This window comes from Paramisgurnus dabryanus, chromosome 22 (assembly GCF_030506205.2).
Source record: "Paramisgurnus dabryanus chromosome 22, PD_genome_1.1, whole genome shotgun sequence".
NCBI lineage: Eukaryota > Metazoa > Chordata > Actinopteri > Cypriniformes > Cobitidae > Paramisgurnus > Paramisgurnus dabryanus.
The window spans coordinates 22624966-22641854 of record NC_133358.1 but is presented as its reverse complement, the minus strand read 5'-3'; the positions used below and the strand labels follow the sequence as shown (position 1 = coordinate 22641854).

The following is a 16889-nucleotide window of genomic DNA, read 5'->3' as shown; positions in this document are numbered from 1 at the left end:
TGTATGTGTATTCTTTTGATTCTTTGTATTATATTATAATATAATTTATAATCAGGATATGTTGATATAAGGGGCTAATTTGCAAACATGTCTAGAATATTTAATATATATTTCTACAGAGTACACATGACAGAAGACAAAACAAATAAATGAATGTGATATTTTAAATCTTGTTAAATGTACGAAAAATATATGAATTCCATTTCTGAAAACCTGTAGTATATATATATTTTATTAATACAAGGAAAAACGTCATTCATGTGCGCTATTACATACACCTTAAATGCACATAAAGCATAAGAATAGAATATCTGTTATTTACAAACAGCATGGCCAAACGATAGTGTAAGAGATTGAGTATTTTTATAGTCCTGACATATTTTAAATATATCCAAACATATCCAAATATAATCTTTATGATAATTAACATCCTTCATGCTTATGTTGCTTTTAGGTGTACGTTCTGTGTCCATCACCAATCAGCTGGGTCTTCTCACTAGCATTGGTTGGCTGAAGCACAATCGGAGTGTCGCCATCTGGAAATCATAGGTAAAATGGGTCACACATGATCAATACTAAAACAAAGACAATAATTTGTCTAATGCCATTTCATTTAACTTCTAATTAAAACGACCCGCTAAAAAGAAAGTGATATATGCTCCAAGGACGTCCCAGCAATCTGCTGTTAGTCTTCCCCTGCTGGCTGCACTCACATGACCTCACAAAGCTGGCCATGTATTACTGGTTTGAAGGGCAGCCTAGTACTGGCTTACAGTAGATAATACTGACTGATGTTACTTGGCTGTTCTGTGCTTACACAGTTTTTTGAATGTTAGACCATGGTGAAGATTTGTTCACATCTTAAGCCGAGTCTATAAAACTTTGCAATCATTCGCTCCACTAATATAAATGCAATACAAGTTTTATTATCTATATTATTAGTAATAATATAGTGTAAAAAATAGGATTCTACAGTAATAAGTAACTTTGTAAAAACTGTGAAAGTAAACTGTCGATCCATCTTGCATTTTACTTTTTTCAAATTATTTTTGTTGTGAGCTATAAAATGCTATAAAAAACTAGTATGCAAACACACGTTGAGAAATGACTCAGACTGTAATTATCACTTTTGTGAGGGACTGCAGCAGAAGATGCAAAAAACCTCCTACAGTTCACTGGCAGACGAACAGCGCATTATATCCAAACATCTGGCCCACACGTATCAAGTCTGTTTATTTTTGCAAGCATGGTGACTTATTTCTTCAACCACATACAAACTCTTCCTTTGACAGTTTAGTCAAAATCTTATTTTACATACTTTTTTACATCATTACATTCTTATTCTTATAAGTAATATGTGATCCTGTTTGTGAAATCCAGGCTTTAGTCTCATAGTCAAATTTTTTAAGTTTGATTTTAATCATTTATGGATAAATATATCAAGGTTATATTTTTACAGAATGTTCTTTACTTTATGTAAAAAAATCACTTCGTAGCAAATATGTATATAGTAAATCACTTTAGCTGGGTTTTCCACAAATCAAAACTAAGTGTGACCCCATGTGTTCATGCGTTTTACCTTTCTCGTTGTCCGTACGAATCTGCTCCTCCAGGTCTTCTGGAGACACGTAAAATTCCGGGTCGTCTTCTCCAGGTGTGTGCGGTTTGCACTTCCCACAACAGCAGTTGAAACAGCAGCATAGACAACAACAGAAATAGCAACCTGTCAGCAAGCCACAGATGGCAAACAGGCCCTATAAATGACAACGTACAAAATTAGAAAAACACACATTATAAGGGTTTAGCTTAGATTTACAATCAGTTCAAACCCTATAATACATTTACATATTTGTGCATAGACTGATTGTATACCATGTATTATGTATGGAATACAGCACCCTCAGAAATAAAGGTACAAATGCTGTCACTTGGATGGTACTTTTTTAATATGCATCATTTGGGTACAGATGTGTACTTTTCAAGTACCAATATGTACTTTTGAGGTACCAATATGAACCTTTTAGTGTACTTTAAGAAAAGGAATAGCGCCACAGTGACAAACTTTGTACCTTCTTGTACCTTTTTTCTGAGAGTGTATTGCATATTAAATATGTTTATGTACAACTGGTAGAGCATTTAGGTCATGGGTTCAAATCCTAGAGAGCACACATACTAATAAGATGTTCGGCTTGTAATGCACTGCAAGTCGCTTTGTCAGCATTTACCATGGAGCAGTAAGATTTTTTGCAATTGTTTAATTTCAAAAAATTATAGTAACAATAAATATAAAACAAGCAACAAATGAGAAAAATAATGATACTGGACCTTTGCCCACCAGCTGGAGAGCATGAAATACGTGTTTACGTTCTCTTCCCCAAATTGCTGCGACACATACAGACCCAATGAGCCGTACTTGTCATAAATGTTTCTTTTGGTACTGTCAGACAGAACCGTATGTGCATTGTTGAGCTCTTTGAATTTGTCGGTGGCATCGGGGTTCTCTGGATTCTTGTCAGGATGATATTTCAAAGCAAGCTTCCTAAAATGTTGGGAAAGACATTTGTGAGATGAAAGGTTCTCTTTAATTTGAGAACGAAGATTACTTTGACATAAACCTGTAGCTCTTTGGACCCCAAGATTATATGCAAATATGACCAAATGTCATGGGTTTGATTGGGTTTGATTTCCACACTTAAAATAATCCTTGTTGCACTTACATTTTTAAGTTAAAGGGCACCTATTGTCCGATTGACATTTTTACATTTTCTTTGGTGTGTAGGTGTGTATTAGTACACGTTAACATTAGTATGTGTTTTGTTGCTTTGGTCAAAAGCGTCTGCTAAATCAGTGGTTCCCAAACTTTTTCAGCATGTGGCCCCCCTTGTGAACGGTGCATTCCTTCGTGGCCCCCCAAAGAAAATTTGTGACAAAAAACTGTTCTAAATCTCAACATTTTAATAAAAAAACATTAAATTATACAAAAAAGTAGTGCTTTTGGTTAGTAGCCTTATTTTTTAGATTTAATTACACAGAATTCATGATAAATCAATGTATTTCATAAAATGTCATAAAACTGGGGCCCCCCTTGCACCATCTCGCGGCTCCCAGTTTGAAAACCACTGCGCTAAATGACTAAATGTTAACGATATGTAAAAGGCACAAACCCCAAAGGTAACAATGATGCGAGTTATAGTCTCCAGCGTAAATCTCTTTTCTTGGACTACATGAAACACATGGATTGTAGGCAACAGTTTATTTCATGGGATTGGTGATGTAGTAAAGACTATCATTATCAAAATTCCTCCCGCTTTTGACTCAGCCTATAAGTTAACTCCTGTTAGCTTTGCATTGTGAGCGAATCTTTCAAACATGGTAAGGAGCGTTACATTGCCTGATGACGTCAGAGGTATTCAGGCCAATCACAACGTACAGATTAGCTGCCCAATCAGGGACACATCAGTGCGTTTCAAATCGATGAGTTTTGTACAAAATCAATGCGTTTCAGGAAGAGAGTGAAATCTAGAGATACAAAAATGTACGGTACACTGTAAAAAAAAATCAGTAGAAATTGCAGTTGGGTTGCCAGTAATTTACAGTAGATTTAAATTTATGCAACATTTTGTTCAAAGTTGAATGAACATTTAACATTTACAAGTCTTTGTCTTTACAGAGTAAAACTAAAACAACAGCATCAAGCAAAACGTTCTGGGAAACAAAATCTGAAGCAAAAAACAGAAAAAGGTTGATGATGATTTCTGGTTCCCAGAATGCTTTGCATGAGGCAGTTATTGTATAGTTTTATTCTGTAAAGATAAAGACTTGTTAATATTTAAAATTTATTTAACTTTGAACAAACTCTTGCCAGTAAATAACATAAATTTAAATCTACGGTAAATTACCGGCAACCCAGCTGCAATAACATTATAATTTCTACGGATTTTTTTTACAGTGTATGTGGAAAATAATGTGTTTTTAACTATAAATAATGTGAACATATTGTATTACGCCAAATACACAAAATAACACTGTTTTTAGCAATGAAATAGGTGCACTTTAAATCAGCTTAGTTTTGAGTAGTGAGGAGTTGCTATAATTATAAAAATTAAGCATTTCAACTTTATTTTTATACTTTTGCAACTTCTCAATAGTCAAGAAAGTTTAAATGAATTGTAAATTAAAGTTGATTAAACTTAAAAATTGAAGTGCAACAAGGAATAAAACGTATACTTTGAATGCAGTGTAAGTTGCTTTGAATGGAAGGATTTGCATAAATGTGCTGTAAATGTGCCATAGCAACAATTATTCTCATAAAGTAACCAAACAAAAATACTTTAGGACTCACACGCAGTGAGAACAGACTCATTAATGTGTTTAAAATGCTGCCTGTCTGTTTGATGATCTCAGCGAGGTGTGATCTTTAGCGGCAAGCTGTCTTATGCGCACGCGGCTTGACCTGTCTGTGTTACGGCTAGACCGCAGACCCCATTAGTGCCTCCAATAGCTCCTCAGCAATGCATGCAAGGGTGCTGAAGAGAGGAATATCACCCATTTTGACATTTTTCCCATTAGAACCAGTCGCGCATTGCAAATGTCTGTGCGTCTCAGTTCGGGCCTGTTTGCGATGAATGTCAGCGTGTCCAAATTTTAAAGTCTCTTTCTGTGTCACAGCAACCCGTCTGACATTTTAAAATGCTGTGAAATTTAATATCCTTATGTTCAAAATGGAAGTAAAATCTTGGATATCAACTTTCATTTTTTTGTAACTCAGCTGCCATAGTTTTGATTCCTATGATAAAAATGTAACTCTTGAATGCCACATACATCGGTTTGGATAAAAGTGTATTTGTAACGTAATCGGCATTGAAAGCAGTTATGCTTCTGTATAGCTTAGTGGTATAGTATTGCATTAACAGTGCAAAAAGCCCTGGGTTTGATCCCAGGAAACACATATAGCCTACCGCTAAAAATGTATACATTGTTAGTCACTTTGGATAAAAGCATTTGCCAAATGCATAAATGTAGGACTGAGTACCGCAACCCAAAATCAATACAGTACAATCCAGAGTTTTAACCTTACAGCCACATAATCTCAGTTCTTTTTTGCAGCTTAACCAAAACTGTAATTTCTCATTAACTATTCATAATGCTCCGAGCATGCTCGCTTGTTAATTTTTGATTAAGCCAATGGCGTCTGCAAGAGTTGTGATGATTATATATTCATTAAACACAAACAAGTGCTGTTAAAATCCTAACCATTTAAATGCCTCCTCGAACAGCGTCTTAATTTGAGCAATTAGAGATTATTATTGTTAGAACAACAGTATGGGGTTTGAAATAAACTTGTCTAATTAAGTTGTCTACCTGTTTCAAAGTAAATGATACAGAAGCTGCACATCAACCACAGACAATAAAAACAGGTAAAAACACATGCAAGCAACCCATCTTAAGTCATTTATTTGTGAGTTATTGTTTCTTCATAATCTCATTTTACATTCAGTGAAAATATAACGTTGATATCTTCAATATTAACTGAGTAACGCAGTGCACGCTGTGCACCCACAAACATGTATTGGGTTCTTCCATCATTCCTGATCCCAATGCCATCTGTTCACCATAATGAATATTTTAGTTTTCTGGAAGTCATATTATATTCATGCAGCTCTTCAGATGATGGCTGAGATTATAAAAGAATGAGTTGCCGTTTTCCACTTTCGTCATCTTCCGCAACCTTGTTCACCCCAGAAGTCCTTCTGCAAATAGCATCTGCAAATACCAAGTGCTAGAATCCGGTGTGAATCACCTCTTACCTGTAGGATCTCTTGATGTCATCATGGGTACAGTTCTTGTCAAGACCAAGTACCTGGTACAGAGCCTCTCCGGATGTGGACAGCGCACGTTGCCTTTGTTCAGTCATGATCTTAAACCATTACCTTAACAAAACCAAAAACATTTTATGAATAAGAGAGCAGGTTAGGTATTGTCTTCTTTATACTCTTAAAAATAAGTTAGCTAAATAGGGTTTTTCAAAGCGAGGCCATAAAAGAACCATGTTTGGTTCCCCAAAGAACCTTTTAATTTAAGTAGTTTCTTTATAGTCTGTAAAAGCCTGACAACAAACCTTTTAGGGACCTTTAAAAGTGCATTGGCTATACGAGACAAATGACATTTTGTTTGAGCCCTTTAACGTCACTCTTTCCACTTAGACCTTGTGTCTGCCGAAACAAACTATACATCTTTTCAACAACTTTATTACAATAGTTTGTACAAAATTATATCTTATCTTATTGTAAAAGATAAAACAGAACTGTCTAATACCAGGTTTTGACGTGGATTTTTCGCTAACCTCCACATGCCTGAATAATTTCATCATTTGTAATAATGAGCCTTCATTGAATATTAAAAACTTCTAAAAATTACAGCCTTCACTTCTTTCTGGAGGTTTACAATCGCTGACTGCTGAAAAGGGTGAGGTTAAAATGAGTATCAATAGATTAATGCTTCACTAAAGCAGATGGTTCTTTGTTGTCTTACCTGTTTAAGGAAAGAGATTCCAAACTTTAGTCCGCTTCCAGTGCAGATAGACAGTCTAATGGAGTCAGGTTCCTTCTCTGAAGGTGAGTAGATTACTAAGGAGATGAATTATACATGGAGCTAGTCATGAGTTCAGGTAACGTTAGGCCAGTTTAACATGGTTACCAGCAAGGTTCATTAGGTTTCAGCAGTCAATGGTGCTTATGTGCATTAAAGGTGGAAGATGTTTGGTGATCACTAACCGGTGGACAGACACATGTTATCTGACATTCAAATTGGGATAAGACATATATTGTTGTCAGCCTGACTCTTAAATTATGGTGGTGCATCACGTAGAAACAAATGGATTGATACAGTTTCTCACTGATGCAAAGTCACCATCTTGTGGTTTCCTTTTGTAACTACTATTTTACAACGATTGAGATGTCAGTTGTTATGTTCATGCACATTTTTTTTATCCAAAGCAGGGTTTCCCGCAGAAAATTTGTTAGTTAAGGTGGTAGGGTTGTGCAGGTGGGCGGGCTGGGGGCGTGGCAATCAAAGGTATGCGTCATGAGGAAAATATTCTTATTTAAACACTCAAATAAAACTTAATTTTGAAGAAACTATGACAGAAAATGAACACATACTAGATTATTAATGAATTAAATGTTTTATCAACAGGCTAGTTATCCTCCAGACATTGACGGACCATGTCTTTCTCTCATTTCGGCCATGTGGCGCGTGCACGCTCGCAGTGTGAAGCGCGTCCACGCTATTCTCCGAGATGCACGGCCTTTTGTGCAGCGAAATTTTTTTTTTGGACGACCTTGTTAAGGTGGTAGGGTATCCCAGCTTAGGTGGGCCGCCCGAACTGAAAAGTGCTGCGGGAAACCCTGCAAAGTGCATTCAAGCTAATACCTTTTATCAGTATAAGTGATCCCTGGGAATTAAACACTGAAAAAAATTATTCATTTAATTTGCTCAATTTTTTAAGGTAAGTGCAATCCATTTTTTTTGCTACCTTTAAACAATTTTTTTTAATTTTGTTCGTTTAAATGTAGCTTAAATAAATTGATTGCGACCAATGATTGAACAAATAATTTTTTTAAATGAACCCACAAGGTTTGGGCGGCTAATCAATGCTCTACCAACTGAGCTACAGAAACGTTGTTTCTTAATTTGTTTGATTTCACATTTTAAAAATTGATGTTCAGATTTAATAAGCACATAAACTGTGATGTCACAGTTGACATCATCAGGTAGAATCAGCACATGCTCAGTTACAAATCACAATTTTCATTTAATTTATTATTATTTCTAATTTCATATATATTTGTTCAACATATTGTTATTATACCATATTTTGATTTGTGATTATAATTTTGTTTATTAATTATAACGTAACTGACAAAGAAAACGAATTTCACCTTCAGAAATGTTTAAAAGTGCTGAAGGGCAGAGATTATTCATACTTTGCTGCTGTTCCTTCCTTGGTTACTGTAAAAACAGTAATGTTTTGCAATGAGGAAACAATGTTTATTTGATTTTCTGTCGCTTTTGTTTGCTAAATAATACAGTACAAAGATCATATTAAAGTCATCCGTTAACTTTAATTATATTTTGACTTTAAGTTGGTTAAAGGGACAGTAAGTAGGATTTACCCCCATCTAGTGGTGAAATTGTATTTTGCATTCAAACAAATAGCGCTCTCTAGCGCCTCGCTTTTCCAAATGCGTGTTGCAACTACGGTAGCCGTTATGAACTCACTGATATCCGTTTCAGCTGGTTCACGTGTTCTGAATGAAAACGCGTTGTGGAAACGCATTGGTAGTCTAGGGCTTTTTGTCCCTCTCTGCTATTATAGTTTATCAATACAGCGGAACGACATGAAAGCCTCCTTGGACTTACCCGTTCAATGTAAGTAAAGAGAAGAAATTCTAAGCTTACAAAGAAAAGTCCAATCATTGGCAGAGGTCAATTATGAATTTATTTATGAATAAAGACATTGATTTTGACTAATAAAACACTTCAAATCCTACTAACAGTCCCTTTAATTTCATGATTAGTGACTTACTAAACATTGTAGCACTTACCTTGTATTACCACAAGATGGCATCTGAGGATCTTTCAACCTGGCACAGGTTAAAAAAGTAAAGTTGACAGAATAATGAAATCTGATGGTAATTTACTCCCCCTTATACCATTTTTAATGTAAGTGACAGGTTTTTAGCTAAAACCATACCATAGTCTTTGGTGATTCGTACAATACAAGTCCTCAGGTTTCAGTCAAAAGAGCAAATGCATGCACACAAAATTTATTCTTGCGGCTCCAGACACTATACTGAGGTCTAATGAATCCCCAAGAACCACAGTTTTAACCACATCTTCTTTTATTGATGTGGCATGAGAGTAAAATAACAGCAAAATTCATTGACTGACAAACTGTCCCTTTAAGGGAAAAACTAAATGTATTTTATAATCCAAAACACATGTTTTATTTAACATTTGCAAAGTGTCATTAAAGTGCAGGAAAATTAATCAAACTGTGGTTTCACATTCTTATATACACATCTAAAAATTTATAAATTCAGCATAAAAAAGACAAAAATTCTCCATGTCCTAAAAAACACACCAAAACACAAAACCCCCCAAAACAACATGTAATTGAAGCAGCAGTCAAAACAACAGGGAAGTCACCACAGACTGTACAGTGCTGCGGAAATGACGCCAGCCAGCACTATCAATTATGCCGGCGCTCCCTTGTTTCCTGATGACTGGTGCGTAACACAGGTCGGATTGCAAGTGGATACACAGTGTCTCGAGGGGAATTAGCAGGTGTGCTGCTTGCAACCCCTAATCATTGACTCCCCAGGAGGCTGTTCCTGCAAAGCACGTCTGCCTGGGGAATGGCATTTGTGGCAAACTAAGCCTTAGAAACAAACCATTAATGAAATGATTGCCCCTCAGTCAGGAAATGTGAGACTCCCAAATGAGCAGCACGCTGAGCCACCAGGAATGGACGGGAACAAAAACTGATTTGTGTATGAATGACAAGATCAGTAAAGAAAAATGATGCATACACTCTTGTGTAAATAAAGATGCTTCACGGTGCATAGAAGAGCTATTTTTGGCCAAATGGTTCCATAAAGAACTTTCAACATCCAAAGAAACTTTCTCTTTGTGGTGACAAAAGGTTCTTTATGCCAGTGGTTCTCAAACTGGGGTCCCCAGTTTTATCACATTTTATTAAATACATACATTTATTACAAATTCTGTGTAATTAAAGGCGGGGTGCATGATCTTTGAAAGCCAATGTTGCCATTTGAAATCACCTAAACAAACACGCCCCTACCCCAATAGAATCTGGACCTTTTTTTGATAGACCCGCCCCACACATACGCAACCCAGGCAACGATGTTGGTAAGTACTGCTGATTGGCTACAAGTGGGTTTTGGTACTCAAGCCAACTTCCTTTTTCTAAAGTGTTTTTAAAAAATCATGCATCCCACCTTTAAACGTTTGGCAATGTTTTATCTTAGTTATACATTTTCTTTGAGGGGCCACGAAGGGCACAAATGGGGGCCCCAATACATGGTGCACGGCGAAAAAAAAAAACACTGCTTTAGGCTATGAATTGTTAAGAAATATATAGTTGTTATAAGAACCTTTGACTGAATCAATCTTCAGGGAACCAAAAATGGTTTAATCGCTGTGAAGAACCCTTTAAGCACTTTTATTTTTGAGAGTGTAGACATTAAGTCAACCTGGTCCTTGTGACCAACCTGTGGTTTTGTCACAATTTTAAATATTTGTAATGCTTGCATATCGCGTGATATAATGCCCTTAAAAATAAACGTGCTGCAAAAAGTTGTTCACACCGATGCCATAGAACCATTCAGTCAAAGACTCCTAAAATAACTATTTATTTCTTACCTTATTAAGCCTGAATAACCTTTCACTAATTTATTTTACAGAAAGCTTCTTGAGGTTCTTCATGAAACCACAATGCCAAAAATTGTTGTTTTATGGATTTATGTAGCACCTTAATTTTTAAAGAATGTGGTGTATTAATGCAGCCATGGATAAAATGAATATGGACAGTAGATATAATGTAAAATAAGAAATTGGCACTTAAATTTTAAAGTATAATCAACTTGGATTTACAAGTCATTTCAGCTCTTATTTTTTAATCTTCACTACTGATAAGCTGTAAGCTGTAACTTATAAAATAAAGTTCAAATAAATTAATTTAATCCAACTTTATTTTATAAGTTACAGCAACTCATCACTAGTCAAGATAAAAAAAAGTTAAAATGACTTGTAAGTCCATGTTGAATATACCTAAACATGTAAACATTTTTTACAGTGTAATAGCTTTTTTTATAGATCAAAGTTTTTTTAATGAGGAAAAACTATTTCTGGTGCAAGTTCTGGTGTGCACAGGTAAAGCACTTTAGTTTCCGACCATTTTGTAATGATGGACGTGGATTAGGAATGCAAGTGGATGCAAGTGATGTGGGGAGTACACAATGTGATACTCCTATACGTCTATTGTAATCCTACTATTTTCATGCAGTTCCCTGGTAATACTCTTATTGTTTAAAAGTTCTCTATCATAAGTTTCATTCTAGGGAAAAATACACTTTAAAGATAATACTGTAGGCTGATGATGGAGTTTGTTTGTAATATAATAATGATAACATTACACGTGAACATTTAGTTCACTTAAAACTACAGATGGTACTTTTTGAATTGACATGTCTGCCTCTATTTACATGCAAATATAAGAGGAACAACTTTTTTAAAAACCCCATGCATGCTCTTGGGTTTTCTTATTGAAGAAAGTGAACTATAGCTCATTTTTCACGAATAACTGGATGACTCATACAGGAAAGGTAATCACTGGCAATGATGTAGACAGGCTGCAGGGCAAACCCCGTTGTAGTGGAATACCCTCGTTGAGGTCCGTACAGTCAGTGAACGAGTGCATAAATCAGCCTAGGGATCGCCGTCATCGGATAGCCAATAGGATGTGTCGTCTCAAACGCTCTGCGTGTTTTAGTCCAATAAGAATCCTTTTTACATAAGTCGCCGCACGCCTATTGGCTAAGAAAGACGAGGACGTTATGTGAAGGCTTTCCGTACAACCCCATCTCTTTCGCAGGTGGTGCATGTTCGAAAACAGCTTGCAATGTTCAGGACGAACAGAGACTCTCGTGTGTAATCAACGTAATTTATGTCCCTTTATTTGCGTTTTTGTGACATTGACCGAACAACATGTGCCCACACACGTACGTAGTGGTCGCGGGGCGTGTTTTTATTTCACCCAGGCCACTTTCTTCTGGTTAATGTACAGTGCTGCATTGAGTGTGTGCTGAATTACGGGTGCTATCTGTGTGTCTGCATTGAGAGAAAAGAGACTGCATTGAGAAAAGGAGAGAGAGAATAAATGCTCGTGCACCGCGGAGCTTGAATGAAATTCGTCGTTGAAGGCAACTTCCTGTACATCTCTCTATTAATTCGCAGGATCTCGCTCTTTTCTGCTCCAAGCATCGGGTACTAAAGTGGTCATGCCTTTTGTTTTAATTTGGGAGACGAGACTGCGGAGCCATTTGCACGATGGTGATGATTCACGACTGGACGGAGTTTAAAAAATGAGGAAGCATTTGTTTTCCAAAGATACTAAAAAGATAGACGGAGAGGCCTCGTCGTTTCGCAGGCCGTGATCCTTGCATGGGAAACGGGAGAAGAAGGGAAGAAAAAACGAGCCTGATGAATAAAAACCGAGCGAAATGGAGCACGAGACACGCGCGTGGAGAAATATGGACCATATCAATAATGACGACGGCGGCGTGCGCGAGAACCAGATCGATCCGAACAAAATGAAGCACTTCTCCTGTTGAGCATTTAAACTGATATTTTTTATTTGCAATTTAGAGGAGAGGGGATTCCCGTGTTTTTTTGTTGAGAGTTGCAAACAAGTTGCCTGCAAGTTCTCCTCTCCGACTTGTGTTGCTTTCTTTGATCGTTTTACTTCTTTTCGGGAGGTTTGAATTGTTTTTGATCCGGATCCATAGCGTTGATATTATTCAATGGAATTATGTTATCAGTTACCGGTTTTGCCTCTAGACAGGCCGGTTCCCAAACATGTTCTCAGTCGGAGGGGAGCCATCAGTTTCAGCTCCAGTTCCTCTTTATTCGGAGCCCCCGATCCGAGACAGCTGTCACAGGTAAGAAAAAAAACATTTTCGCTATGTCTCTCAATCTAGTGAGCTGCCTATTTAGGAAGCATTTTTTGAACTGCCCCCTAAACGTTACACGCGAACATTTACCTCAACAATACATCTGAATCGTGTATAATTCAAAAATGCAGTCTAGGTAGGCAGCCTCGCGAGATTGTGAGAAATAACGCGAGTTTTTTCTTCTTTTGCTCATTTAGGGTGTTGATTTATTTTACGCAGAAGTTCCCAAGTGTCAGGCTTGACGACACCGCGTTGTTTTCCACTAATTATCTGTTGTCGCTGTCATACTGCGGTGTTGGCAACACAAAATGTGTTTTGTTTTCCCTTTGGGACACATGCTGACGGAAAGTATGTCACTCTCACACGTAACTTTTTTGAATTTGCTGGGTATACACTTGGACAGCCCTCGTACAACTTGTTACTCAGACATTTTCCAAACCTTGCATTTCCAAACCTTATCCAAAGCGACTACAGTGCATTCAACCTATACACCCCGGTATCGAACCATTGATCTAACGCAATGCTTCACGATCCCCATATTAAAAACATCATATATTTCTCCCCCTTTCAACCCTATTTCCTAGCAAATTGCATTGTTCTGCACACAATGTAATTATGCATTGCATGTGCTTTGAACATAATTAAATTCACTGCTTTCATCGGTTTAGTGTAAAGCATTAAGGTATGCTTTGTTTTAGGATAAACCGTAATCCTTGGTGTCCCTATTGTGTGCCTGTGTTTTATCTTTATTAAGAGAGATTGTGTATCTTCAGGTCAAAAGGATTGTTACTCACTGTACAATGATAATTTCATTAGTCTTACATAGTGAAAGATAACATGCATGCATGAAAGAGGCCCTGGCTGCAGGGCTTTGGGGCCTAGATTTAAAATGCAGTCAGTCAATAATAAGGGTCATGTCACCAAGCAACTGCTTGTATTGGGAGTAAGATTAGATAACCCTTCTGTCCAGTGTATTGCCTCAGCCCCTCTGGTTGTTTGAGTCTCAGATGCTATCAGAGATGCTATGCAAACATATGCAAATGTCCGCATCTACTGCTTTTCTAGTAAAATTAGCGAATGGATAGTGTTTTGAAATGTGATACAAAAAAAACATTGGCCGTTGTTGTGAAGATATGGCGTTTGCATGCAACTTTATGCAATATTTGTGTCACTTTTAATACAATTTTAGGGTCCTTTGGAAATTTGACGCGGAATGGATGATTGAGACTTGTTTGCCTGGCTTTGCTTTGGCAAGCTTTGCAAAAAAATCCATTTGTCTTTTATGTGTACGTTGTACTGCAAAAAAGAACAGCTACAAACCACTTTCACACAAAGCACAATGAGTGACTAAATGCCTCCCAGTGAGCTTGCCATGAAATCTACCAAAGCTCTCCCTCGTTTTTGCTGGAATTTCATCCGTGGGTGGAATGTGGGATAAACTCGGCGCGGCCGTTGGTCCTCGCACATCCAGGCCATTGTGCTCCCTCTGTAAGGATGCAAAACATATTTGGGAATTCAGACTACTTATTCGTCACAAGTCACATTTAAACAGTTTGTAGGAAGAAGCACTATGCCATAAGCCACCTAGCAGATACTGTCATGAAAAGAGGAGATCAGATTTTATATAAGAGAGCTTTTTTTTGGACTTATTCTTTAGTCATGAATGTTACATTTTATGACATATTGTAATATTACACACAGGTTGCAGTGTGGTGTTTCGCCATCATCAAATGGGAGTACTGGCAAATTTGAAATTTTGGGTAGACAACGAATCGATTCGATTGATTAGGTTGTAGTGATTTTATATACATTTTTCAATATCAACTCATTAGCTTTTTAGTATTTAGATCTATTCCGAAATCATTGATTAATGATAAAAAAATCACATTTTAAGATCAATGGATATAAAATGGCAAGATTTGTAAATGATGCATTGAGAAAACGTGTGAATCCTTGTGTTCTGTGAAGAAAATGTAAATGGTGCTAACCCATTCAAATGTTAATTTCCTGATAGGCTATTACTTTGCAGTCGCGAAGGTTTCCCGAGTGGTTTTTAACATTCAGTTTCTAGGGGTTCTAGATGGTTGCTAGCGGTTTATTAGGAGGTTGCTAGGGTGTTCTGGGTGGTTGCCCAATCCAAAGCCACACCAAGAATGATAGCTATATAAGCGCCCACATCAACAGACAATAACGTCATGTTTTGTTAAGGTTATGCCTGTGCACTGCAGTTTCACATTTTAAATCCACTTTAAATGGATTATAATTGGCTATAGGATGCACCGAATGTTCGACCATTGAAAAAATTTGGTCGAAAATATCAAAGCATTTTTTTGGACACTTAAAAATCCACGCAGTTGACATTTGCTGCATTTGTAAAGCATGCCCACTTTTTATTCTATGCTGGTTGCTATTTAATCGTGTCATCAAAAAGTTTTTTGTTCGGTAAAATGTGTCTTTTTGACTTGTTCAACGGAAAAAGCATATTTTTTTTAAACTATTTTCAGACAAACAGTTTCCGTTGTCTGTCAAGGTTTATAAACTGGAATTTTTTTACTGGAAATTGTAGTTGTGTACGTTGCTATTCTTTAAAATTTAGAGCTTTTTTTTACTTCTACAGTTATTGTCCTTAGTGTGAATAAGCCATTTTTTGTCCCCAGTACTAGCACCTTTCTCCTAAAAAATGTTTTTGCAAATTGAAGTCTTCAGTTATGCAGCAAAAATAAGTTACAATACACAGCAAAGTTTTAAAGTTAAGAAAATTGTATGTCACACATGATGCCTCAAAGTTAGGGCAGTAACATTTAGGTTATACACACACTTCACTGGCTCATAGAGGAAGGCCAATTAGCTTTTTGTAAACACAGAATTTTTCTTGTTCCCACACACAGCCATAAACTTAAGCGACGGTTGCAGTGCTCGTGCGTGTATAGTTAGTTGCCCCTCACTGTTGTGTTTGTCCGAGGCGAGGCAGGCTAAAATTGTGTGTGTGTGTGTGGGTGGGGGGGGGGGGTGTGTTAAGCATGTGCCTGGGCTCTTGGGGCAGTGGTTTGGCCAACCGCCAACATCACAGATGGCCAGGGTCTCTCGCTCATTCTGTCTATATCATCATTCTTTTCACTCTTCCGCTAAGTTTAGTTGTCCCCCTCCTTTTTTACATGCTTTTTGAGAATGAATAAACGTCTTCTCAAAAATGAGGCTGCTTCGTGTTATCACCGTCAAGCAGAAGTGAAAAGATCACACTACTACATGCAAGAACACTTTTGCGGCAATGTTTGTGTGTGTGTCTTTTTTTAAGATGTTATGTGTTATTAAGGCTGAAACATACTAGAAGTTACTGACATCATGATATACAAAAAGGCTCCGAAATTTACCGTTTCAACCCAGCTAGTCATGAAATTTGAGAACCAGACATTTTTTTACCTTATTATGCCATAATTAAATTTCTTGATGATTTTAATTCCTATTACTTTTTGAGATGTTTTTTTAGTAAACGTGGATGATTTTTTTTTATTGTGGGCATTTGACATGGAAAGATGAATGTAATGCCTTTGGTAAATCATGGCTTGTGGGTTTAAATTGAGGAATGCAAGTAGCGTTTACATGCACAGTCTTGCACCGATTATGGTTAATGAACTAATAAACATGTAAGGTCTTGTAAATGCAAAACAATAAAAATGGGCATTTCCCATTACCCTGATTTTGCGTTGCATTTGAATGCTAACCGTTTTAATCGCAGTTTTTTCTGTGCCCATGTCTTCTTGTGTAAAAGATAAAGGGCTGTTCACATTATAAAGATAACTATAATTTTTTTAATCGTTTTATATTAAAGAGAATAGCAGAGTTCACACCACAACTATAATGATAAAGAAACAATGAACGATATCGTTGGGATCGCTATGAGGCTGTTTACACTTGACATTAACATGCGTTTCGTCGATCGGAGTACAAGTGGACAACGTTAATGCCAGGTGTAAACTGTGTTCAAAACGTTTTGAGCTCGTCCACTTTCGACCACTTTCAACCACATTCAGAGGTCGTCGAAAACACTTTCGATCGGATTGCTTTTGTAGTGTAAACGCACACACGGTCTAATGTTTTCAAACAGCCACAGGACACCGCCTTCTTTCCACCCAT

General features: G+C 37.0%; 2 protein-coding genes across 10 annotated transcripts in view; one reads left to right on the top strand and one right to left on the bottom strand.

Moving 5' to 3' along the window:
* Positions 1 to 450: 450 nt before the first annotated feature.
* On the bottom strand, positions 451 to 5914 carry dnajc5b (DnaJ (Hsp40) homolog, subfamily C, member 5 beta). Its single transcript, XM_065258320.1, has 4 exons — positions 5808 to 5914; positions 2326 to 2539; positions 1580 to 1754; positions 451 to 536 (listed from the first exon to the last, which is right to left on the bottom strand). The coding sequence occupies exons 1-4, from the start codon at positions 5912 to 5914 to the stop codon at positions 451 to 453; spliced, it is 582 nt and encodes a 193-aa protein (XP_065114392.1).
* pde7a (phosphodiesterase 7A) overlaps positions 475 to 16889 on the top strand; it is a 46399-nt gene continuing 29984 nt past the window's right edge. For 5 of the 9 annotated variants that reach the window (XM_065258306.2, XM_065258305.2, XM_065258302.2 and 2 more), the window contains exon 1: positions 11662 to 12743. In XM_065258306.2, coding sequence (XP_065114378.1) covers positions 12606 to 12743 — 138 coding nt within the window. In that variant the 5' untranslated portion in view covers positions 11662 to 12605. Of the gene's footprint in view, positions 550 to 11660; positions 12744 to 16889 lie in introns of those variants that run through there. The other 4 variants (XM_065258315.2, XM_065258314.2, XM_065258313.2 and 1 more) reach the window with 4 other exon arrangements.